The 23,633-nt window shown below is 41.2% G+C and overlaps 1 protein-coding gene across 2 annotated transcripts in view; it reads left to right on the top strand.

The window, feature by feature from the left end:
• Window positions 1–6: 6 nt before the first annotated feature.
• The window catches only part of RPAP1 (RNA polymerase II associated protein 1), a 37,415-nt gene continuing 13,788 nt past the window's right edge, over window positions 7–23,633 (top strand). The window contains exons 1-14 of one of the 2 annotated variants that reach the window (XM_042038455.1): window positions 7–1,571; window positions 2,497–2,645; window positions 3,184–3,276; window positions 4,614–4,794; window positions 6,869–7,045; window positions 9,876–10,079; window positions 13,559–13,674; window positions 14,088–14,186; window positions 14,648–14,749; window positions 15,572–15,739; window positions 18,071–18,253; window positions 19,963–20,097; window positions 20,276–20,455; window positions 22,450–22,607. In XM_042038455.1, coding sequence (XP_041894389.1) covers window positions 1,382–1,571; window positions 2,497–2,645; window positions 3,184–3,276; window positions 4,614–4,794; window positions 6,869–7,045; window positions 9,876–10,079; window positions 13,559–13,674; window positions 14,088–14,186; window positions 14,648–14,749; window positions 15,572–15,739; window positions 18,071–18,253; window positions 19,963–20,097; window positions 20,276–20,455; window positions 22,450–22,607 — 2,135 coding nt within the window. In that variant the 5' untranslated portion in view covers window positions 7–1,381. The remainder of the gene's footprint in view (window positions 1,572–2,496; window positions 2,646–3,183; window positions 3,277–4,613; window positions 4,795–6,868; window positions 7,046–9,875; window positions 10,080–13,558; window positions 13,675–14,087; window positions 14,187–14,647; window positions 14,750–15,571; window positions 15,740–18,070; window positions 18,254–19,962; window positions 20,098–20,275; window positions 20,456–22,449; window positions 22,608–23,633) is intronic. The other variant, XM_042038456.1, reaches the window with a different exon arrangement.

Raw genomic sequence — 23,633 nt, 5'->3', positions numbered from 1 at the left:
CCCATGTGTGTTGAAGCAAAGGCTTTGAGGAAAGGCTTCCTGGAGGAGCACCCAACCTCGTGAAGAATGGCTGCTTAGTTGTGTTCTTGTGCTGCCAGTTTCCCAGAGAAACAAAGGCAGTTTCAAGACGCGCTGTATTCCTTGATTAAGTGTTTTGATAGGGAGAGACTTGGAGAAGTTTATGTAGAGGTCTGTGTGGAGGAGGCTTCTTGCAGAAAGCTTAGCAGCAGCCTTTGCTTCCAACTGTGTGTTTTGTGCCTGTTAACTCTGGCATCCTCCTCTTTTGGGCTTTGAAGCCTGTGATGACAGGACATGGAACACTTGGCTTGGGATGCGTGTTCCACTTGTTATGGATCTCAAAGAGAGAGCAAGCAAGTGAAGTCTGGCTGTGGGAGCCCCGTTGTGGCAGCAAGCTCCATAAATAAACAGCAAGTAGGTGTGTGCTTTTGCTAGGAGTACAATGAAATGTATTTGCAAACACTTTACTTGCTGCCTGTGAGAAATGGATTGCTGGTCCCAGGCTCTGGGAATCAGAGGTGGGGAGTAAGAGCCACAAATATTTTCGTGCCTGGTAGATGGGAGGTGGACTAGTTGCCTTCCTGGTGAGTGTCATGTGCAGAGAGGTAAAAGTCTGTATAAATCTCACCCTTGTTTTTCAACTCCAAACTGGCCTGGGCAGTGAATGAAGATGCTTGGAAATAGCCCAGCTTCTGCCAGTTAGAGGGCAGTGAAAGAGAACTGAAGCAGGAGGTCCACATCAGGAAGAAAGACATTTTTCACTTGGGAGATCTGAGTGAGAAGGAGAGCAAATAGAGTCAGCGAGTGCATTGTCCAAATCTATGTGGACTGGTCTTGCATCCTGCCAGGGAGGTTAATGCTGGGATCTGGAGAAGGTGGTATGCTGGAGGGGGAGGTTTATGTGATACTGTGGCTCAGAGATTCTTGATTGGCTTTGATAATTGAGCAAGTCAAATCTATTGTCTTGGACAAGATGTTATTCTGACTTTGCAAATCCAAGGCCATGTTGTTGGCATTCTGGCAGTGATGCACTTTTTGTCTGGCTGTTTGCTGGCTGGATGCCATTCTGCTCCTAGCTGGCTGACAGACCTCGTGTAGGCTTGTCTAGTAGTCTGTTGTTCAGCGATGAAGAACAAGGTTTTGTTCGTGTGGGACTCCAGTTCAAGTGGATGTGTCTTTGGGTGATCCTGAAGTTGGGGATCTGTAGTATGTACAGAAACATAAGAGTGGGACAAGAATGCATAATTTTCCCATGCTGTCCCCATTCTATCTCCAGGAAATCCGGTTCTGTTACCAGTTTTCTATGTGTTTGGGTTCTATGTGAAAAGCACGTGTGGCTGGGCTGCAAGAGCAAGAAGGCAGGATGTTGTCGAGACCAAAGCCTGGGGAGTCTGAGGCAGACCTGCTGCTCTTTCAAAACCAGTTCCTGGCAGCCAGAGCTTCTCCTGCAGTGAAGATTGTGAAGAAAGCAGACAAGAGGAAAGGGAAGGAAGGGAGCACAGATGCTGAGAGACCCCCGCTACAGGACAGCAAAGATGTAGTCATGTTGGATGGTAAATTTGTTTGTTTCTTTGAACTACTAGGATTCTCTGCTCCTTTCACTGTTCCTCACTGCTTGCCTTTCACCTCCCTTTCGATCCAATGCTACTTTTCCCTTGTATTTGTGCCCTTCTTGCAGTATTATTTATTCCTTAGCCTTGGAAAATTAGCTTGTCCAATCTTAGTAGCATCCAACAGAACCACCTTTGTTGCCTTAGTCCATATTTATAAGCTGTGGTACCTTGCCAGCAGGAGGTGTTTTCTGTAATTTGTACTGTTTGGACATTGCTTATTTTGCTGTCTATCCAGACCTTGTCCTCAGTGTCTTTGAGATTTACCTCTCCTAGCAGCTCCAGTTTTCAGCCAGCAGATCTGGCTTGCTTTTGTTTTCTCCATCAGTAGTAGCTATAACACTTCTGTCACGTGCTTTATCTCAGAAGCACAAGGTGTTTTTTAAAAGCAATAATGTAAATCTTGCAGTACTTTGTTCCAGGTAGAGGAAATATGATCTGTTCATAGTAGGTGGAAACATGTTTGTTCGTGATCATACAAATCCCTCACTTTTAACAGTTTGCAGTGGAAATGTGCTTTTCTACGCCTCAACACAACCTGCAAGGATGGTATTTGTTTCTGTACAGCCTTGCTTCTTCCCTTAATATTTGCAGTCAGACCTCATTATCCTTTCCTGCTTATGGAGCTCTTTGGAAAGACCTTGTGCCAGTACATAAATAATAAAATCTTCAAGCATGTTTCTCTCCACTACACACTTCAAGTTAAGAGATGGGGACTCTTAATTGTCTTATTGCTTCCTCATCTTTGTTTCTCATCAGAGGAATAAAAGGTGCTGTTAGGAAGCCTTGGTCTGGTACCTGTTGCACAGTGGTTATACAGCAGTAACTTGACTGCTTTGTTTTTCTTCTTGTTGCTTCCCCTCCTCAGGTTTTCCTGATACTCTCCCACCTCTAACTCCAGCTCCTCCAAAAAAGTCCAAGATCAAAAGTGCTAATGTCCACTTCGAGGATGAAGATCCAGAGGAAAGATTGGAGAGTCATGATCGACACATTACAGCAGTTTTCAGCAAAATTATTGTATGCCTGTTTTTTGTGTGATGATCTAGTGTTTGTTTTTTTGAATGCTGTGAACTAAGCAGGGATGAAGGGCTCTGTTGCTGCTTTTTATTTCTACAGTGTAATGAAGCAGCACCATAGACCAGTGTCCTGGAGCACCTTGAAAGAAAAAAGCTCTTTGGGTGTATTTTTGCTCTCAGTTAAATATAGATTCAGATCTGCTCTCCAGCCCCAGCTGTCTACTGGTCACACTGCTTGTGTGCAAGCATGTGCTATAGTGTAGATTTGGGTGAATTTCGGGACTCTAATGGGGATGTTCTCATTGCTTTGCACTGGCCTAGGTTTTCCTTTATCTGAATCTTTGAGTGATGTGTAGAGTTTGGCAGCCCAGTCTTTTGGAAAATAGCCTTACTTTGTCTCTAAAAAAGTGCAAGGTGTTCTGAGCCTGCTGACGATGTGAGCTGCAGAGCTGAGAGATTTTGAGTCTGCTTTCAGCTAAATGATACAAACATGTCTGGCTGTTGCAATGGTTTTACAGGGTTTGAATTTTTTTCTTCAGGAACGAGACACAAGTGCAATAGCAGTGACCATGCCAGTGCCCACAGGAGACCCATTTCCAAGGACATTTCACCGCTCTGAGATAAAAAGCGAGGTAAGATTAGGAGCAGATGTTTTATGCTACCTTCATTAACAATTAAACTTTCTCCCAGTAAAGCCTAATGCTTAATGGGGCTTGGTAGGGCTCAAAAAAACCAACTTGGTGTTGCAGTGGGACCCCAACAACTTGGTATGCTGGAGATTATGAACTAGCTTAATGTATTTCTGGCATTGCCACCTGCATGTAGGAGAGAATTCTTCTACCAAGCTGCCATCAAGTAGGTACTCCATACCTTGCAGTTAAGTAACATTGGAGTCTTCTTGGTTTAGCCTCCTTCAGCTGACTTCACTAAGGTGAATCAAATCTGCAGTGCTGTAATAATTGCTCCTGTTCTGCTTGTTTTTCCCTGAGGAGCAATCTCTGTTAATTTGTCCAGCAGGTTCTTATCGAAGTTGCACCTGATTTCTCCTGGCTTGACATTTGAGTATGGTCACTCAGGTTGTCTTCTGCAGCTTTTTTGATTTTGACATAATTTTTTTCTGAGGCTGTAAAACTGGAAGCTGTGGTTGCTATTATCAGTTGCTGCTGTAGTAGCAAGGACTGCTAGCTGGGTGGGAGTCAGATGCTGGGAACTGATATGTGATTGACAGCTGTGGTTGCTTTGAGGAGGTAGCTTATTTTGAAGGACAGCTTTTTTGAAAGTTTTAAACTACCAGTTTTGTTTATCTGATGCAGAAGTGCATAAAGCAGCTACCAAATGTTCAGACTGCCTTTTAAGTTGCTTCTCTGGACTGGGGACATGCAAGCGATTTTTAGCTTAGTCTCCTTTGGATTTCTTGTGTATCCCCTGTGCAAGGCTGTTCAGAGCCATGCCCTTCCATCACCTAGGCAGGCAACACAATAATTTAGCCAGGATTATTTTAGCACCACTTGCCCACTTCTTACTGTGTAAATCTCTTCACCCTGCTGCTCACTAATCATCTTATAAGAAGTCTGTTCCAAGCATGTGGTGAGCACAGTGAAGTACAGCCCCATTTATACTCAGAAATCCAAGGTTTTCAGCTATGCAGAGCTTCCACACAGCAGGAAGGCTGGAATTGTTGTGTTTGGCAACATTTTGGGTGTATTTGCCTTGCTTGAGTTCACTTACAATTAATCATCTTCCTTCTCTAGGTGCCAAAAACATCCATGTTTTTGTCTCTCTGTCATAGCAGTAAACTGTATGTTAAAAAAGAGTCACACATGCACAGAAAAGGTCAGCAGCCTCCCTGTATCATGTCCCAAAGTCTGGTCTGAGGGTGTCTTTAGGATCAGATCAATACATTTGTTAGTGGCAGGTGTGCAGAGAGACTCTGGAGAGGAAAGTGGACCCATGGCTTCCCTGTTTGTAGGTGCAGCTGGGAGCTGGAAGAAAAAGCATCTTTGCACAAAAGATGGCAGCGAAAAGAACTGCTGAAAAGGCAGCGACGGCTCCCTCTGCTGCCGAGTGCGTGCAAGTAAAATCAGCTGCTCCGGATGCCTTGGATCCTGAGAGATCCGTGGAAGAGCCACCTCTCCCCAGCAGCAGGAGAGGTAAGTGGAGAAGGTTCTGCCTATCCCGCCGACCATATTTACATAGCCTTAGTAACCATAACATCAGTGCTCCATATTTTTAAATTAGGGTAGCACTGTTGTCCTCAGTTTAGGAATCTCAAGGTCAGTTGGAATGTCTGTATTGTGGCAATGATTTGAAATGGTCTGAGATGCAACTAAAAATTCTAAAGAGAAAATTCCAAGATGCATTCTGAAAATTGGGTTAGCTTTCTCACTGATTTCCTTTTTGCTTCACACAGGGAAATAGATTTATTTTTCAAGGTTCTTGTCCTCCTTTTCCCTTCTGTTTGTTATATGTAAAGTTTTTCTTGTTTCATCACTGATTTCCACAATTTTAGGAAGAGGGTGGTTCTGTGTTGAAAGCGTTTGAGACCACTGTGATGTGGGTTCTCACTCCTACTTAAATGTTTGAAAGCTCAGTTTTCTGTCACCAGATCTGCTGCCATGAGACTGTGGCTTTGCTCCATAAGGAGTGCTGTGAGGCAGTGCTGATGAGTCAGTGCTACCTCCAGCAGTTACTTGTCTGACAGCAACGTGACAAGGCAAGATGAAGCCAGTTCCACTGTTACCAGCATTTCCAGGCTTTTTATTTTTAATTTGTGTTGTCTTGGGCAGTCCAATTTTCTTAGGACCACCCTGTGTCTGGGTTTTACCCTGACACAATATTTTCACATTGAAATAGAGGCCAGATGTCATTTGAAGATTATCACCATTTGTCTTAAGTTTGTGTCAGCCCTGCTCTCTGTCAGAGAATTGGTAAGAGAACTGCCAGCTGTGCTGTGCTGTGCATGCACAAATCCACCATCCAGGTCACTATACTGTGCTTACTTTATGTCCTATTACATTGGGCATGTGTAATTCTGTCTAAGAAAGCTGAAAGGGAAATAGAGAAGCCTTATAGCTGTGATCCTCTTGAACATGAATGCTTCTGAAATGTAGTAGCACGACAGAGAGATTACAAAATGGCTTGGCCCCTTCAGCCAGACTGTTGTGGCAGGATCACTAGAAGCAAGAGAAGAGGGGGAGCTTAATTTCTTGTTGTAACAACGTTTGTCCTAGGTAACCCTTAGTTTAGTTGCTGGTGGTGGGAAGCTTACTGAAGCTTTTGCGCAGGTCACTCTGTCTTACCTCTTTCTGCTCAATATGCAAAACAACTGCTGTGGAAATGACATCAAATCTTCCTGGTGTTATGTTGAGAGTCATTGCTGCTGTTTGAACAGGGATTTGATGCTTTCAGGGCTGGCTGTTTTAGGGGCATAGGGATGTTCCAAGTCAATATATGGAGCATATGAATAAAACATAAGCAGTAAAGCCACAAATCCTTGTCTAGTGGGTTACAGGAGAGCTGGACGGTGTCACGGTGACCAAGGGAGCATGTTAGCTGGCACTATGGTTAAACGATATGGACATTTAAAATGGGTTTAGGTCAGATGGTAAAGGGGACTCAGTTTTGTTCAGGGTGTGAAAAACGCCCCTTGCTGTAACTTCTAATGTGTATAACCCTTAAAGGTGAGTACAGGACATTGTTAGAGGTAAACATGCCTGTGTTGAGAATTGATCCTGTATCACTCTGGAAGCTGGTTTACCTAATAATTTTAATTTTCTGTCTTACTCAGCAGATATTTACTAGGTCATGGTTGAGCTGACATAGAGATGTGGGTTCAGGCATTCTTGGGCAGAGAAATAATCTAATATTCACTAGCTTGGAAGAATGCTCTGATGCATCAGTTGTGAATTATGCTCCACTTTACATTTTCTTGCTGTTGCTTTGCATTAAAGAAACATAATTCCTTTCCCCTGCCATCCCTCCTCAAGCTCCCTAAGAAACAAGCTGGAAGTTATGTCAACATATTTGTTGTGACATGGGATTAAAGCACAAATGTTTTAGTTTTGTTTGAAGCTAAACTAAACTTCTTTACTCCTATTCTAACTTTACTACCAAGGAAAAAAAATTAAAGGAGAAATTATTCAAGCCTGTTAATGACAGAATTGAGATTTATTTGTGATGCTGTAGACATAAATTACTAACTGGTTTTTCTGCTGCTTCTTATAGATAAAGATGGTGACTTTTTGACCTCTCAGCGTCCTTGTCTCATAACGGGAGAGGGTCTTGGAAGCCAAAAGAGTGAGCAGGAAGCTCAAGCTATTCACAAAGAGAACTTGGAGAAGCTGCAGTCCATGTCTGAGGAAGAGATCCTGCAGGAGCAGGCAAAGCTTCTGGCTCAGCTGGGTATGTGCTTCCCAGGGTCAGCTCTAGAGATGAGGCAATTTATTGGATGTGTAGGTGTCCTGAAGTCTTAGCAAATTCATGGGGCAACGATGGGAGCTTGGAATTCCTGCTTGGAATATCCATGTGTGGATAATCTTACTTCCATGTCGTGTCAGTAGCTTATGAGTAAGACCTAACTATGGAGGAACTGAAGACTGTTTATTTCTTGGTGAGGGTTGGTTTGGCTTAAGTCTTTCTCGTCACCCCTCTGTGCTGTGGGTTAAGATGATCCGTGCACTTAATGCCTTGCACTCCAAATACATGGTTGCACATAAATGTTTAAGGTCCTAAAATGTGATTCTCTGAAGCTGATAAGAAAGCGGTGTCATAGCAGTGCTGAGGTGAGAGAGAACCTTTGGTCTTCCCCTCCAAAATACCTAAAACTCAAGCCAGAACTCTCAGTACCCAGTTAAGGAGAACATATGGGCATGTGGGAGATTTCAGTTTAAACCTATACTTGGTAGAGCAGAAAACCTTGCAATTAGCCTTGACTTTTTGAAGAAGTGTTTTAATTATCAGGCTGTTGGGTGCAGGCATATTCTGGCAGGAGTCTGGTCTCTGGTTTGGAGCCCTGTCCACAGTGGTGCTCTGGGAATGCCTGTCACTGGCAGCTGATGACAAGGTAGAGGAGAACACTGAATGTGGTATGTTTGATAAGACTTTGTGTGATCTGGGGTACTGCAACACTTGTTGGTGTTGGTTTGATGAATTTATATGCTCAGGAAGAGCAGATGTACAGATGTAGGTGGCAGACAAGGATTTTTTTAAGTTCTCATGATTTCAGGTTCTCTAGCATCAAATTTAGCTGTGAGAGGCATTTTAGATGCATAAATCTCTTGTGGGTTCAGCTTTAAAGATCGTATTAATGATCTTGACTTCATTGCAAGCAGCATGGGTATAATTGGAAAGGTGGCAAAGAACTACACAAAATAATTGCAGCCTGATTGTTTAGGTACATCCTTCAGAGACCCGAGTATTTTATTTGGCTTCACGGCTTATAACAATGGCATGTGTATGAAAAATACCCTGTTTATGCACTTGCTTCTTGTGACTGATTTGTGATCTTTGCTCCTTGTCTCCACCACTCCGTCCTTTGGGATATTAGTGAAGGGAATACTTAAGGAATTTAAAAAGGAGGGGGTGCATTTTAAGTAGTTTTGAACAATATTTTCTGAAGCAACGTATTTTTATATACCTTATAGATTAAAATTGTAGATATTTTAGTCTTTTGAGGCCTTAAAGAAACTGGGAGTAATTTTGGAATTCCCAGAATATCTGTGACTAGAGAATTATACATGATGAAGCAACTCCTAAACTAAATTGCTGACTTACAGATGGATTTAGGAACCGGACAGGCATAGAGCTGTGAATTAAGGAGACTTTTTCTCCATATTCAGGAGTGTGAATGATTTATGGGTGTTAAATACTGTCCGGTCCCTGAATTAACTGCTTAGTTATGAAGCAGATGATACTCCATGGTGTGAAGTATGAGAATGGGTACACAGTTCTGTGCTGGGCAGCATCTTGTTGTTGGTACTGTTCTGGTCTTGTTCATGGAGACTGGACAAAAGTAGACTTAGTTTCTGACATACCATACACAGATTGACATCAGTGACTTTTTTGTCACTGTGTGAAATGATGAAATAATGAATACAGTCTTTCCTTGCTGTGTACAGTGAAGTGTGAGAAAGTGAGAGCTCTGCTTGCATTCAGAAAAAATAGGAATACTTTAATGAGACTGGGCTAAATGCCTGTCCTTCACCAAGGACAGTTTAAACTGCATCATTGAGGAGAGCATGCAGCAATCATAAGTGTGGGATAGATGTTTCAGAGACATGGAAGTAATTTTTGAGATGACTTATCTCAGGTACAGAGCATTTTTCAACTACTTGTCCTTTGTCCTCAAAGAATAAATAACCACTGTAGGTGTTATGTTCTTTTACTTTATATATCTCTGACACGGCTTACTGGAGTATTTCTGTACCTGATTGAGGCACAGTGCACAAGCTCTTACTGTTCACCTCTGGCATAAGCATCCCAACACCATATTCTAGATGAAGAGTATTCAGAGACAGCGCACTCCATCCAAAATGATGTGGGATATCTGTAGCAAATCTGAAAGTAAAATGATGATCTTAGAGCCATATGAATATAATCTATCCTTCAAAATACATCTACCTCCCAAATGTTTCTCTTCAAAGCATGAAGAGAATGGCTATGTCTTTTTTCTGGGTGTTGTCAGACCATAATTGGAATGGGGAGTCAGTTCAGAACAAACAAAGGTCACCTTGTAACATAATATCTGAGCTATGACTTGTGGTTCTACTGCAGTTCAATAAAGACTAGGTAATTCTTTTTGTGGTCTCTGTCCTGTGTGTTCTCCTAGTGTTCAGATTGATGCCACTGAGTGGTCCACAGATAGGGACACAGACCAGAATTCTCTCCACAGTTAATAGTCTTGTTTGGATGTGCCATTTGAGTGGCAGTGAGGGGAAAAGAAGCAATTATCTTTATTTGTAAACTGGGAAAACAGAATTTTTGTGGTTGCTTTACCCTGAAAGACATTTGTCAGTTCTTTCTCTGGTGTCTCCTCACCAGTCAGTTGCACCCAGCTGATGTGCCTAAGAGGTCATAAAGCAGTGAAGTGCCTCAGTTTGAAGAGAAGTGACAGTTGGTAGGAGAAAGAGACATGTGGAGAAGACTGAAACATAAATAGCAGGAGATATAGGCATATGAACTATTTTGAGACTTTCTGTCACATATCTGTCTGTCTCTTTGTCAATACTTGCAGATCCCAGTTTGGTTGCTTTCTTGAAATCACAGCGTGGTAACAATGAAGGCCAGAAAAAGGAATTAAAAATGGAACTGAACAGACCGGAGGAGTTTATGGAATCTCTGCCTGTGGCTCAGCATGGTGTAAGATCATCTCTTTCCATGCAGGAGTCAGGTCTGGAACCTGTGAGGAAGGAAGAAAATATGAAGGTAGAAATTACAGGTAAGAAACAAAGTGCATATTGTTAATTGTCTGAACAGAAATATTTGTATGGTATTTACATCAGTCCACATTGATGGTTGTGCTACTTTGTAGTCATCCTAATCTGAATTCTATCATGATAATTAAAAAATATGTATTTTGAGTTCAGAAAAGAACATCTCTAGATGGGCTCCACAGATTAGAAAGGTGATACACTATGTAAAGGAAGTGAGCTGTTCATTGGGAGGTCTTGCTTTTTGAAATTTGTTCTGAGGCCTCTGAAGGGAAAATGTGTGTTAAACTAGGTGTCATTGCTCTTCTGTTCAGTCCTGTGAACAGGAAAACAGAAGAGTGTAGTAATGAGATTCAGCTGGTGCCTGGATAATTTGTTCTAACTGGTACTGGCTGGGGACAAGAGAGTGTTGGGTGGGTGATTTGTTCACAGGATAGCACAGAGATGACAATCACTCTCCTGTTAGGGAAATTGCTCACATAGAGCATGTATGTCTTAGCATGACACTGCTCCTGAAGGCCCTACTCTGTATCTTGTATCTCAGAAGCCACACAGTGATTTTCACAGGTAGAGTTATTTTCTTTGTGCTTTGGATGGAGGGGGAAGTATCAAGATGTAGAATGTCCTGCTTCTTGTGGAGTGCTATGGAGCGGTTGCCTCTTATGACAGAACCCTTTAATGCTCAATATTTGTCTGTATGAGGAGAAAGCTGCTTTATCTCCAGCAACTAGAGTAACCAACCCCATACATTCTCATGGCAGAGAAAGGAAGAGTTTTCCCTTTAGGCTTCTGCTCTTATTGTTGCTTTTCTCACTGCATTTTTTCTTTAGCAATTTCTTTTTCTCTGTTGTGATTTTTAAGCTCTTATTGTCATTTTCCTCCCACTTTTGTTCCTGACATACTTCTCCCCCAATTTCATGTCAATTTTTGCCTTCCTTCATCTCTTGTTTCTCTCTTTTAATGCATTGTTTGTATTCCAGTATAACCTGCAGACTGATTAAAGAAGTCTCTGAATCATTTTGGGATTTCAGCTTGATGTTTGCAAGAGATTACAAGCATTTACCGTTTTTTTGCTGAGAGGGATGAGTCTGTCAGTGTATGTTGTGTGTACACGTGCAGAAGAAGTAAAGCTCAGCCTCTTTTTGAGGAAGACACTTCACTGAACAGTCCTTTTGCAGTTTCTCCCCTAGTTTTACTTTTCCACAGATCCATCTTAGTCAAAAGGACTATTTTCAGTTCTTTTTAGTCCCAGAACAAGTGAGTGCACAAGTAGCACCAGGTCAAGTGACATCTCTTCCTCTCCTGGGAGCAATAGAAACATGTTGTTCAGCCTGTAATGGTAATAATAGCAATGCTCTTGAGAATAGCTCCGTGTTTAGAACGTTGTGTGCTGACATCTTTTGCCTCCTATAGAAGACAGCACAGGAAAAAAGAGGAGTTCTCCCAGGATATTTGAAACAACAAAGAAAGGGTGAGCTGAAACACAGTTAAAAAACCAAGGGAAGCTTTTCCAGTACTTTAGTTTATGCCTGCAGCCCATCCTGGCCAACAGGAGATGTAAAAATGAATTTAACATTAGCGCTTACTGTTGGGATTTCAGCATCTGTTTATACTCAGAGGTAAACCAATCATGAATAGCCCAGCAGAAATGGTCACGCTGAATTTCCAGTGATGACACAAAGCAATAGGATTGCTCGAAAGTCAGACCTCCCTCTCTAATGAGATAAAAGGCTACTGTTTATTAGAAACAAGATGGTGAAGCATTTATCCAGCAACTTGTAACCTTATCAAATGGAAAAGTAAATTCTGTCACTGAGAGAAAAGGGGAAGCAAAGCAAAAAGTGAAGAGGTTGGGTGGTAGCCTTTAATGTAGCCCAAGTCTGAAAAAGTTCAGTGTGAATGTTGCATTCACACTGCCAGCTTGTGCTTCTCTAAAGGGTTTTCTCAGTAACAGACTGCTGATGTCTTGAAATACATATCCATCTTTTCTTGTTGACAAGATCATAGTACTAAGGGCTGGTAGTAACATGCATAATCTTATTCACAGAGTGATTAGCTCAACCCTATCAATTTAGTGATTAATAGAGAAAACATTTTGTTAAATTACAAATGTCGATATATTTTGTTTTTCTGCTGATTTTATTTCCTCTCGTGTTGCATCTACCACCCACAAACATTCCACTTTTGTACATTTCAGATGCTTTTTCCTTCTCTTCAATTAAAATGCATGCTGAGCCTTTGGCTGAAATTCTGCAGAACAGCTTTCTGGCTGAGCAAGATAACTCTGTGCTTGGTTCCTTGCCTGATTCAATACCACATTGATCATAAGGGTGAAGCTTTATTCTGGAGAGGATGAGTGCCCTTCTTGAAAGTTTATCTGCTGATTGGAGGAAAGTAAAAGGTTAGGTTTCAGGCCAGTTATCAGCAGGAAAAGATCTGATGAAAGGAGAGCATCTCAGTGGGACTCGTTGTTCCTTGCAAGAGAAGACCAGAGTACCAGGATTAATAGCTGCAATGCAGATGAGTTCTGGGCTGCTCCAGCAGGAGTGATGCTAATGCTTTTTATGTTGTAAGACTGCCTGTTATTGTCCTTACATGTGGTTTTTTTTGAGATAGCAAAGACTTCTTAGCTCATCTCATTCTGGTTTGGGGTAGTATCCTAGTAGCAAAGCCTTACCTTTCCTGGTTATATTTCTTCAGTCTCTTCACTTGTGAGATTCTTCTACGTGCTGATTTGTCTCTTTCCTAGGGCAACTCTCGTGATGTCAGGCACAAATGTCTTGTTTTTCAAATTCTTGTAGTCGAAGCTCTTTATAAAGTTAAATTAGTAATTTCTTCCTGTATTACTTGCACCTTTGAAATTCTTGTTGAGCTGTCCAGTTTTCCCACTGAGCTGTCTCTGGAAAGCTGTGCAAATTTTCAGCTGTTTTGATCTTCTCTTCCCAAGCTGATCTTCTCAAGCCTTTAGGTAGGGAAACTAAAGAGTAGCATCACAAATGCAACCAAAGCACAAATATTGTGTTGCCTTCAGTGTATCTAGGCTGAAATCATACTGGCTTCCGATAATTTGCTGGGACTTTGTGTTAATACTTTTCAATCATTTCATGACCCCCCTAACACTCTCTTCCTTGGATGATATTAGTTTGCTTTTTCAAAAGTAGGGCTGATGTTTTTTCTGCACTAGTTCTGATAATTTTGCCTTATTTGTGTCCTGACTTCTGTTCAACTTCTCCTAAATTAGCCTTGTCTGTGAATTTCATTACAGTGCTGTTTACTTCCTCTTCCTGCTCTCATGAAAGATGAAAATAGCTTTAAACCTTTGATGTTCATGCATCAGACAACAGTCAGTTTGAAAATTGTTTTCTTTTTATTTTACATAATCTTGTATTTGAGTCTTTAAGCCAAGTAGCTTGGCAAAGAAGAAGTAGTATTTCCTTCATCACTGCCTTGGAAGGTAGCACTGACATTTCTTTCTCCCCACAAAAAGATGATGATCTGCCTGTGAAGCCCAGGAAGGAGTGGATTCACATGGACAATGTAGAGTTTGAGAAGCTGGAATGGATGAAAGATTTGCCCTCACCTCGGCAGAAGAAAACCAAAAAGGTTGGAAAGCAAAAACTGATACTTTGCGTGTTAGTGTCTGGATTATGCTTCTCAGCAGTAACACTTTTGAAGGCTTCAAAAATGAGTCCTCTGGCTACTCAGTCTGTAGGATTTCATCAGGTTAAAAGATTCCCCATTTTCTTTCACAGGATGGGATGATACATGATCAGTTCAGTCCGTAGCACTCAAGAGAGCTAGGAAGTGAGAGTCTAGCCATTGTAATCTGGGATGAAACAGGTAAAACTGAGAAAAAAGGAAAGATAGGAGTGCTTTTTTTTTTTAAGAATTTGAGGCCTGAGGAGTTTTTGAGCTGCCATCTTCCAGCAGGTGATGTAAAAAGTGTTATTTTAAGGGATGAATGGAGTGGACAGCAATAGAAATAATAGTTTTCTCCCTCCACCCTTTTGCTGTAGGGAATGCAAGCTCGATTCAGTTTAAAAGGAGAATTGATTCCCGCAGATGCTGATTTGCCAACACATCTAGGTTTGCACCACCATGGAGAAGAGGCAGAGGTAGGTGGGTGTAATGTAATAGAAAAGGTACACACATTTCTGTTTCCTGTGTTTGATTGGTAGATTCCTTTTGTGTCAAGCTTTTTAGTGACAAAAAAACCCCTTTGAAAAGTGCATTTTTCTTGAGAAACAAACTCCTGAAGACAAGTTGTGTCTGCATGCATTAACTGCATTACTTCCAGAAAACTGTTGATGTTTTTTCTCTTTAATGCTGTTGAAGTTCTGTGGTGTTGGAAAAAGGTGCACGTACTTTCTTTCCTTAAGAAGTTCAATTTTCTCCTGTGACATCTAAGATTAGAATCTCTTTTGCAATTGCCACAAAGTGGCAAACAACCTTGGCTTGCACTTTATCTTCTGTTAACGCAGTATGTTACAGTTAATCTTATTTTAAGGGGCCTGTTTTTACCTGTAGCTGATGGGTGTTTTTCGGTTTCTTTGTTTTGTTTCCCCCTGCCGTTTAGAGGGCTGGTTATTCTCTGCAAGAGCTCTTTCATTTGTCTCGCAGCCAAGTTACACAACAGAGGACACTGGCTCTGCAGGTCTTAGGTCGTATTGTTCAAAGGGTAAGTCACTTTATGGAATTCCTCCCCATAATTCAAGTTTCTGGTGAGTCAGGGTCCAGATTCTCTGATACTAGTTGATTGTTTTTTGCTGTTCAGTGAAGATGAGCAAAGTCACCAACAGGGCATTCTGCTTCACTGAGGATCCTCACTGCTAGATAAGCTAAATGTTGGGATATAACAGAGATGCAGGTTTCTCTGGATGGTTCCAGAGTGTTGTTCTTCCAACAAGTTGTTTCAAGTGCTGTTCAACAGCAGTGGTGTGATTTCAGTTCTCTTGTTAATTTGGATGCAATTGGGTTTTTTTTAACGTTACTTTTGTGACAAACCTATTCTTGGCATTGACCCTTTCACTCCTGTTGTCTGAGCCAGCTTCATGATGTGCATTTTCTGTAGGAGGTGAGAAAGAACTAAGCCTACTCACAGAGCAATGTGCCAAGAGCAGAAAGCAAAATGAATGCTTCTGTGCACATTTCCACCTAACTTTTGGGGGAAGTGCTAACATTCCCCCTAATGGCACTGGCGGCAGAGAAGAAGAAACATGGTGGTTTTGAGAAGGGTGATGGGGCAGAACAGGATGAAGTCAAAAGATGGGCTTAGACTTTAGTAAGAAGGGTTTCTTGCATTAAGGAACTGTAGCTGTGTGCCTCTGTAGAATGAATGGAGGATAAAATAAGAGGAAGAATAACCTCCACACAGCTTAGCAGCTTTACAGTCGAAGTGGAAGGAGGCAAAGATGCAGAATGTTGAGATGTGACAGCCCAGAGATGTATCCAGCTGAGATGAGACAGCCTTAACCCTGGCTCTGTTTGGCACACTTTCCAGGCCAGGGCTGGAGAGTTTGCTTCCTCACTGAAGGGTAGCGTTCTGCGTCTGCTGCTTGATGCTGGCTTTCTCTTCTTGCTGCGCTTCTCCCTGGATGATGCAGTGGATAATGTCATGGCAGCATCTGTTGGTGCTCTCCGGGCTCTGCTGGTGTCACTTGATGATGAGGTAAAATAATCACTAAGAGCTTGGGTTTGATTTCATGCTGAGCTGTTTACAGGAATCAGAATGAGAAGACATGGTAAGTAGCTTGAACAAAGGTTTACTGGATGTGTTAGCTTAATGGTGAATAGAGTGCCATTGCTGTGCTTTGAGACAGATCATGGAGTGTGTTATCCCAGTTTGAGAGATTCAGGTATCTTTTTTCCCTCCTGTTTGAATTAGCTCTGTCCTATGATTAAATTCAGTGCATGATGCTAAGTTTCTTCTTCTTTTGGTATCTTTGCAATCTGGATCAGGCCACTATTAATGTGTGTGCCGAGTTTTTTTTTTTTTAATATGGCCTTTTATGTTGTTTCTTATTTAATAGTTTTTCTGCTTCTTAACAGATTAAATATTCTCCACACTTTCCCTTATCCCTCATAATAATGCTCTTTTCTTTTTCTCTCATTGTCCATTTTCTGCTGTTCCCATGTGTTTTTGTAACACTGATACATACATAATTTTGCCTTTTCATGTGTTTATTTTCTCATTGATGCTTTTCACCTGTTAGAAGATTAAGACTTCTTTTAGATGTTCAAGGCTGCTAGACAGTCTGGAGCAGCCAGATTAAGATGTACTCCTGGTTGGACAGAAGCTGTTATAGTCTGTTATTGGCAGAGCATGCTGTGGACTGTGTTGCAAGTTCCTTCCTTGAGAGCTGCTTTTGTGTTTGACTGCAAAGGGGCTGGTGATAGAAGAGATGGGGTAGAAGCCCCCTGTGACTTCTACCAGGCCTGTAGAGCTATCCCTAGTGGGAGGCAAGAGAAATGAAGCAGTAGGTAGCTTTCTCCACATTTTGCTGCTCTTCTATCTATGAGCCTAATGAAGTTCTGCTACATGAGGCCTGCCCACCCATTGTAGGTAATTAGTACTATGAATCAGCTTCTTAATGTACTTTTCTCTCTTCTGGTGTTACTCTGGTTTGTAAGTGTTGGCAGTGCTCTGATTTTTCAGGTCAAAGCTTATGGCGTGATGTTTTGTGTAAGCAGGGCTTGCTGACTCTTGCTGTCAGAAGCAGCACTCTGAATGCTGTGTCAGTATGTTCTCTAACTCATAGAGTCCTTCCTAGAGTCTTGTTTTGCTGAGTTTCAAAAGGTCTCTGAGAAAGCGACAGGGTTGGAAGCCTGGCCTTCTGCTCCAGGATTTGTAAGACAAATAGGATTTATCTGCACTATAAGCACAGAAGATCGGCACACATAAAAATCGTGCTGTCTGAAAGTTTTGTTCATCCATCAATGGCTATGGGAAGGAAGCAACTTTCTTTTTGTTTCCTTTGAAGATCCATCTACTTCATCTTAGTTCTTTTCCTTCTCTTGGTGGAAGGAAGACTATAGTCCCAAACTGTATTCCAGATAGACTCATGGCTTCACCCCCTCAAGTTAGGCCTCTTCTGACCATGCCATTCACCCACCATCTTTAGTTACTATTGTGATGGGGTTTTTTTGGGTTTTTTTTAGTGTCTAATAATAGCTTGTGCTTCCTTGGTACTTGGCAATTGAAGTCTACCACTACTTTTCTGACTAATGTGGTATTTGTTTCTGATTGTGGGTGCAGGAAATGGAAAATTATGGCAGTTATTAAGCAGTGCAAGCATTTGATTTGGCTGTCTTTCATATTCTAAAACATTTTGGGGGAAGTAGGTCTGTTATGGGAGCAATCCCCTCTGAAGAATTGAAACTATTATCGTAGTTGGACTATTTCCATAGAACTTGAGAGTACCTGACACTGTCATTAGCTGTGAACAAAAAAAGAGGGCTTTCTATTTGCTTAAGCTGAGGGATGTTCAAACAAAAGTGAAGCAAACATGAACAAATACACCAAGCAATCTTTATTTTATCATATGAATTTTTGCGTGATCTTTCTGTGTTACTTGTGACCTAAGTTCCACACAGGTTCAGAAATGGGAATAGAGCCAATAAATACCAAATTTCAGTTTAATGCCTAGAGCCTTGGTGGTTGGTTTATTTATTTATTTACTTACTTATTTATAATCTTAATTTTTTTCCAGCTAAACTAAATTTCTGTTATCTATGTAGTGAATTTAATTCACATCGCGGTAATTCTTTATAATGGTGTTCCAAGTCTGTGTGTGTCAGGCTAAAATCATTTCCCTGAAAAAGCACTGAATTCCACTTGTACATGTTTAGAATACCTTTTATTGTGTTCACATTTTCTTGGGATTATATGGGAATCAATAAAGTATTCCATATTCAAAAGCATCCCTGAAAAGATTTTGTCCTTGTCTTTTTGTTATTCTTTGTGAGAATTTTATTTTATATGCTTCAACATTCCCTATAGAAATATCTTGATTGGACTTTCTCATGGTACCAAGGGATGGCTGCATTCCCCTTTGTCCCTAACAATGAGGAGGAAGAAGAGGAGGAAGAGGAAGAGTTAAATGGAACAGAGAAATCTCAAGATAAAAAATTAAAGGATGAAAACAAGCCAGACCCAGATGTGGCCCGATACGATGTTGTAAAGGTAAGCACAGAGTTAGTTTCTTTTTATGAAGGTAGGCTCAGCACAGTGCAGTGTGTGCTGTTGAAACACCTACCCTCCTGTGCATGCTGGACAAGAACATTCTGAACAAGAATTAGAACTCATGCCTGGCTCATGGTTGTTATGTTTCTGCTATATATTACCAGGAGGATAATTTTATCGGTTTCTAAAAATGTTGAGACTTGACTTGTGGGATTTCAGTGTAATTAATATCTCTTAATTTCCTCTCGGGAGTTCAGCAACAAACGCACTGATAAGACTTGCTGAAAGGCTGCACAGAGACATGACTTTCAGGCTCATTTGCTTGGGTTAAAAATGAAAACGTTCCAGCCGTTATTAAAATGTCTGTATGCACTTTCTTAAGGTTAAACAAGAATATTACAGCTAGATAGTTCAGAACTAGCAGATTTGTACAGTGATACTCTTTTTTTATTTGACATAAGGTGGCTACTTACCATTTCCCTAAATGTCATATTTGCATTTCTCAGATTAAGAGTTTTACAGCATTCAGAAGGAATTCCTCCCACATTTTAAGCCTAATCCCATATTTTTGATATGAGATCTAAAAATAGCAAACTTTGTTATCTCAAACTCAGCCTTGGTGGAGCGAATGCACCCTGCTGCAATCATTAAAATATGTGATCACATCACTTATTCCTTGTGCTCGAGCTTGTGTTTGAGTGGCATGTGGTCTAAAAGCATCGCTGGGTGAATTAATTCCTGTACTTGGGCATTTGGTCTTGTTTAGAGGCTTCATGATTTCAGATGTGTTCTGCTAGGTGTGGGGCACTTTTTAAAAAATGTAACAAAAGAATTGTAGATAGACAGGAGATCAGTTAGTGATTCTGTAAGCAGTTGCATGGTTCAGCATAGTTCAGCTTGTTCCAAGTGGCCTGAGCTCAGAAGGTATTTGAGATAAAATTCCCCTCTGTTCCCATTACTGTGCAGTTCCATTTCACGCCTGCTTAATGGCTGTTACTACCCAATTGTTCCACACAGTTGGAAAAGGAGTATTTAAACTAGCTGCTGAACATGGTCAGGCCTAGAGTTACAACTTGCTTGGCTGCAAATTTTTAAAAGTATCAGTAATGCGAACTCGGGTATTATGGATTTGCCTTTTCCCAGAACCAGGAATGCATCACACTGTTTGTTACGTAAACTGATGATTTTTTCCTGGCACCGCCGCTGATCATAAAAAAAAAATCACATCATCCCTATGCATCTCTTTTCTTACTGCAAAATAGGAATTCCTGTCTGTTCTCTGTTTCTGTCAACTTCCTCTGACATGATAGGTACTATCAGACGGAGTGCTGCATTAGCTGGAGGTGGTGTCTAGCCAGAATTATTCAGAAGCATGAGAACCTTCTTCACCAGCAGTAGGTTTTAACAGTCTTTTATAGGGAAAGTTATTTCCCTGTCATTTAGAGTTTTATACTCTGGGAAACACAAGTATCCAAACTCTCCATTGGTCTGATTCAGAACAGAAGTTCAGTTGTTCCTGCTCAGTTCAGATAACTCTTGCTCATTTGCCAGCATAGTTGCAAATCCACAGAAACTTACTTATTTCATGACTGCTAATTTTAAAACAGTCTCTGCAGAAGATGTAATCTGCTTTTGGCTTCCAGCAACTGAAGTGCAGAGAGTACTTGTTTAGAGCATAATAGGTTGGGTTTTTTTTTAACATCTTTCAGGGACTTTTGAAAACACGGATCCAGCACCGGCTGAGGTACATCCTAGAGGTGGTGCGACCTGTTCCAACAGTAGTTCTGGATATACTGCACATCCTCATCCATATAGCAAGGCACTCCTCTGAGGCGTGCAGCCAGGTAAATCTCCCACTGTATAGGAGCTTGGGAATGATAGAGAAAGGTTTGGAAAGGGGAAGAAAGATCAGGTGAAGTTATGGCACGGAGATCAGACAAACATGTCTGTTTTGCATGTCTTCTGCATGTCTGCATAACTGCATACCTTTAGTTATTTGTGCTCCCTTCCATTTCTCTCCAGCTGCTTGACTGTCCTCGGTTGATTGAGACCATTGTCAGGGAATTTCTCCCTACTCAGTGGGATCCCAAAGTGGCTGAACAAGGGTTTTTACTTACCAGTCTCCACGGAGTTGCTTGCGCCAGTGCTATGAAGTTCATCAGGGTGTTGGCATCTGGAGGCCGAAATGCAACAGCCAGGCTGGTGAGTGGTTCTTGGAAGAGCTCTTCCGATTGCAAAGGCCTTTGTTCCTTATGCCTTACTTTCTAAGTAAAGACAGAAGACTAACTGGAGGTGACTCTGAGCTGAAGCTGAAGAAATCAGTGTGAGGAAGGTGCATCAGTGTGTTTTGAAGGAATTGTTGACAGCGTCATGATAATGATGGTTCTCCTAAATAATGGTAGAAGAACTGTGTCAAGCTTTACTCTGCTTTTTTATGGTTTGCATAGTGCACTCATGCAAAAGTCACAGAGCCTAGCATGGTAATACTGACCAGGAGCAGATGTTTAGAGCATGCATTGATGTGTGCTGCTCTGTACTCTCCCATGTTTCAGTGATAGGCAGCATAAGACTGTATAAACCAGGGACATAATCAACTATCCTTTTGTTTTACAACCCTGGTTGAACTTTTCTGCCATTAATTTGACATTAATTAACTCTGAGATAATTTGTCAGTGTTTTCAGCTCCTCTTAGCTTCTGGACAGGTTTTCCACTTCAGAGATAATTGCATTCCCTCATCTAGGTTGTCATGCTGATACTATAAGTGCATGAAATCTACCAAGAGCAGCACTCATTACAGTGCAAAGAGCACTTCTTAAGGGTTTTGCTTCGGTATTGTTAACAGCACCTAACAAATTGACATCCAGGAAATTGCTAGTATCAACAGAACACCAGCCTGTGCTATAAAATATAGGGAATAATGATGGATAGTGGGATATTTAAAGACTGTAAGTGGTACTAGGAACATAACAGAGTAAAATTCAGATGTTTTTCTACTTCAGGCTTTGTGTACTCCAGGTATTTCAAGGCATGCAAAAATTGCTTAGAAGGTTCCTGACACTCAGGCTTTGCTGCTGTTACACTCTCATATGTTCTGTTACATGCACTTAAACGTGGGAGTGGAAAATCATAAAAAACTAAATCAGAACCATCAATGTAGGAATTTATTTTAGCTAACAACAAAGTTCTTCCATCTTCCTCCTGGAAGTAAATTTGACTTTGTCCTCTGTTCTGTAGGAGAGGTGTCAGAATTTATAGTTTTGACTCATCATCTCCTTTGCTTTCTTGCTGGTGTGCATTGATTTCCCTACAAGATGTCTCTAAAGCATTTGAAATTTAAATTACCTATAATATGTCCTTGTGCTGTGAAAAAGACCTTGTTACCTCATTTGTTTAGACAGAGCACATAGAAGCTTTTGTATGTGTGGGAGAAGGAAAGTGAAGCTCTTTTTTATGGTTAAGTAAAAATACCCAGATGTAGGGGAGGATAAAAATTATTTCTAGAGAACTGCAAATGAGTCATGTCATGCTTAATTGAATACCAAAATAACCTCAGAACATTTCTAAGGCATCAAAATTCTATAACCTTATGAAAGTAATAGGCAGGAGGTACCCTCTGCATAAAATAAACACTGAATTACAGACAGACTTAGGTTGTAGAACCTCTGAAACCCATCTAGTGTGGCCTCCCCAAAAGAATGTCAGCATCAGTTCAGTACTTTTGTAGACATCGTTTTACACAAAGTGTATCTTTACATGTAATCTTGACTAAGAGAGTTGTATTTACGACTATTTAAAGAAGGATAATCATATATTTTTTTAAAAAATCAGTCAAATGCTGCAGAGAGCATCCAAAACAAGAGTGTGTGGGGGATAAACAAACCTCCATCAGAAATTATTTAGGTGTAGTTGATTTGTGTTAGGAGTGGACTAGGTACCCCTAGGCATCCCTTCCAGGAATACTTCTCTCTAAATAGCCATTGACCATTTAGTGATCCTTTGTAGTCTGCTCCTTGAGATTGCACAAAATAAAAGCAGGTTTGAGCGGTGCAAGAAAGAGTTCAGAATGAACTGAACTGAAATCTGCAGCTCTTTGTGTGTGTCAGAGCAATGAGGTAATGGTGCATGCAGCTGATGCCCCTTATCCCTTTGTCTTTTTTGTTCTTCATCCTTTTCTTTTGCTTTGTTTGTTTTACAGCTTAACAAATTTGAAATGAAGAGTCGGTTAAGTCGCTTTATTGCTGAAGACCCTGTGGATCTGCTCCTGCCGAGGGAGGAAGCCATCAGGCTGAGCACCGAAGCCTTCCGGCTGTGGGCTGTGGCTGCTGGCTATGGGCAGGCCTGCGACCTCTACAGGTACAGCTCAAAGCTGGAGAAGTGGTGGTGGAGGGCACAACAGAGATAATGGTCATCCTGCTCCAAAGGGGCAAAGAGAGGCATCTCCAGGCTCAGTCTCTATTCCCCTTCAGGATGTCTTACTTGACCTTCTCTTGCCTCCTGCAGTAAAACTCGGTTTCTAAAGGTATTTATGCTGAGTATTCCCTTTTTCTGGTTGTTCACTATCTCCTGTGTTTAAGCAATGCTATTTTGTTGTTTCTCCTTTACAGTGGGAGACCACTGTAGCTTTTTAGGGCTGCATCTTTTTCCCCTTGAAGGGGTGAATAATCTATGCTTATATGACGTCAAAACACATGGTTTGCAGTGCACGCAGGACTGAATCTGCTTGACCTAGGGGCAGTCTGTGGGCAGCAGTCACCATGCTGAGTGGGGCAGACTGGTGCAGACAAACTGCACGATACATTGACTTCCAGTTCAGGACAAGTGCTTGTGCTTGACTGCCAAGGTCTGCACTGGTGTAAGTCTGACCTAGCTCAAGCATTAAATCTTCTTCGTGTAATTACATTGAATTGGAAGAAGAGGGATGGCTATGGAGTTGCTCTGAAGTAGAGTAAAAGGGAGGCCAGTATTGGGTTTCAGAAGGGAGATACTCATCCACAACAGCATTTTGTTTTCTTTGGCACAATCTGGTGTATGATATAAAAAGAGTAAAAACTGTATATACTATTTTAGCACTGTAAATAATGTTGAGGAAAGAAACAGCAAAAGATTCCTTAAAGTTGCAAGATTATAAGTGTGACTGAGAATCTGAGAACTACTCCCCAGCAAGAATAAAATAAAAGTAGTTTTTTCAAGAGATAATCAGAGTGCTTGGAAGCAGTGTATTAGGTAGGTCCCATTCAGATGAAATTGGAATAGCAGTAGTCTTCCTTTGTCATCTTTTTTCTGCGTCGGTTTAATTTTGTTATTGTGGTGGTGGTGGTGATGGTTCTCATAATCACATTTTAGCAATCTTTATAAATAAATGATTTGAGAGTGTAAAGA

Source organism: Corvus kubaryi, unplaced genomic scaffold (genome assembly GCF_017639235.1).
Source record: "Corvus kubaryi isolate FWS band 111438036 unplaced genomic scaffold, C.kubaryi_AGA036_p1.0 37392, whole genome shotgun sequence".
NCBI classification, from domain to species: domain Eukaryota; kingdom Metazoa; phylum Chordata; class Aves; order Passeriformes; family Corvidae; genus Corvus; species Corvus kubaryi.
Note: the sequence above shows the minus strand (reverse complement) of the source record. Positions and strands in the feature narration are given on the sequence as shown.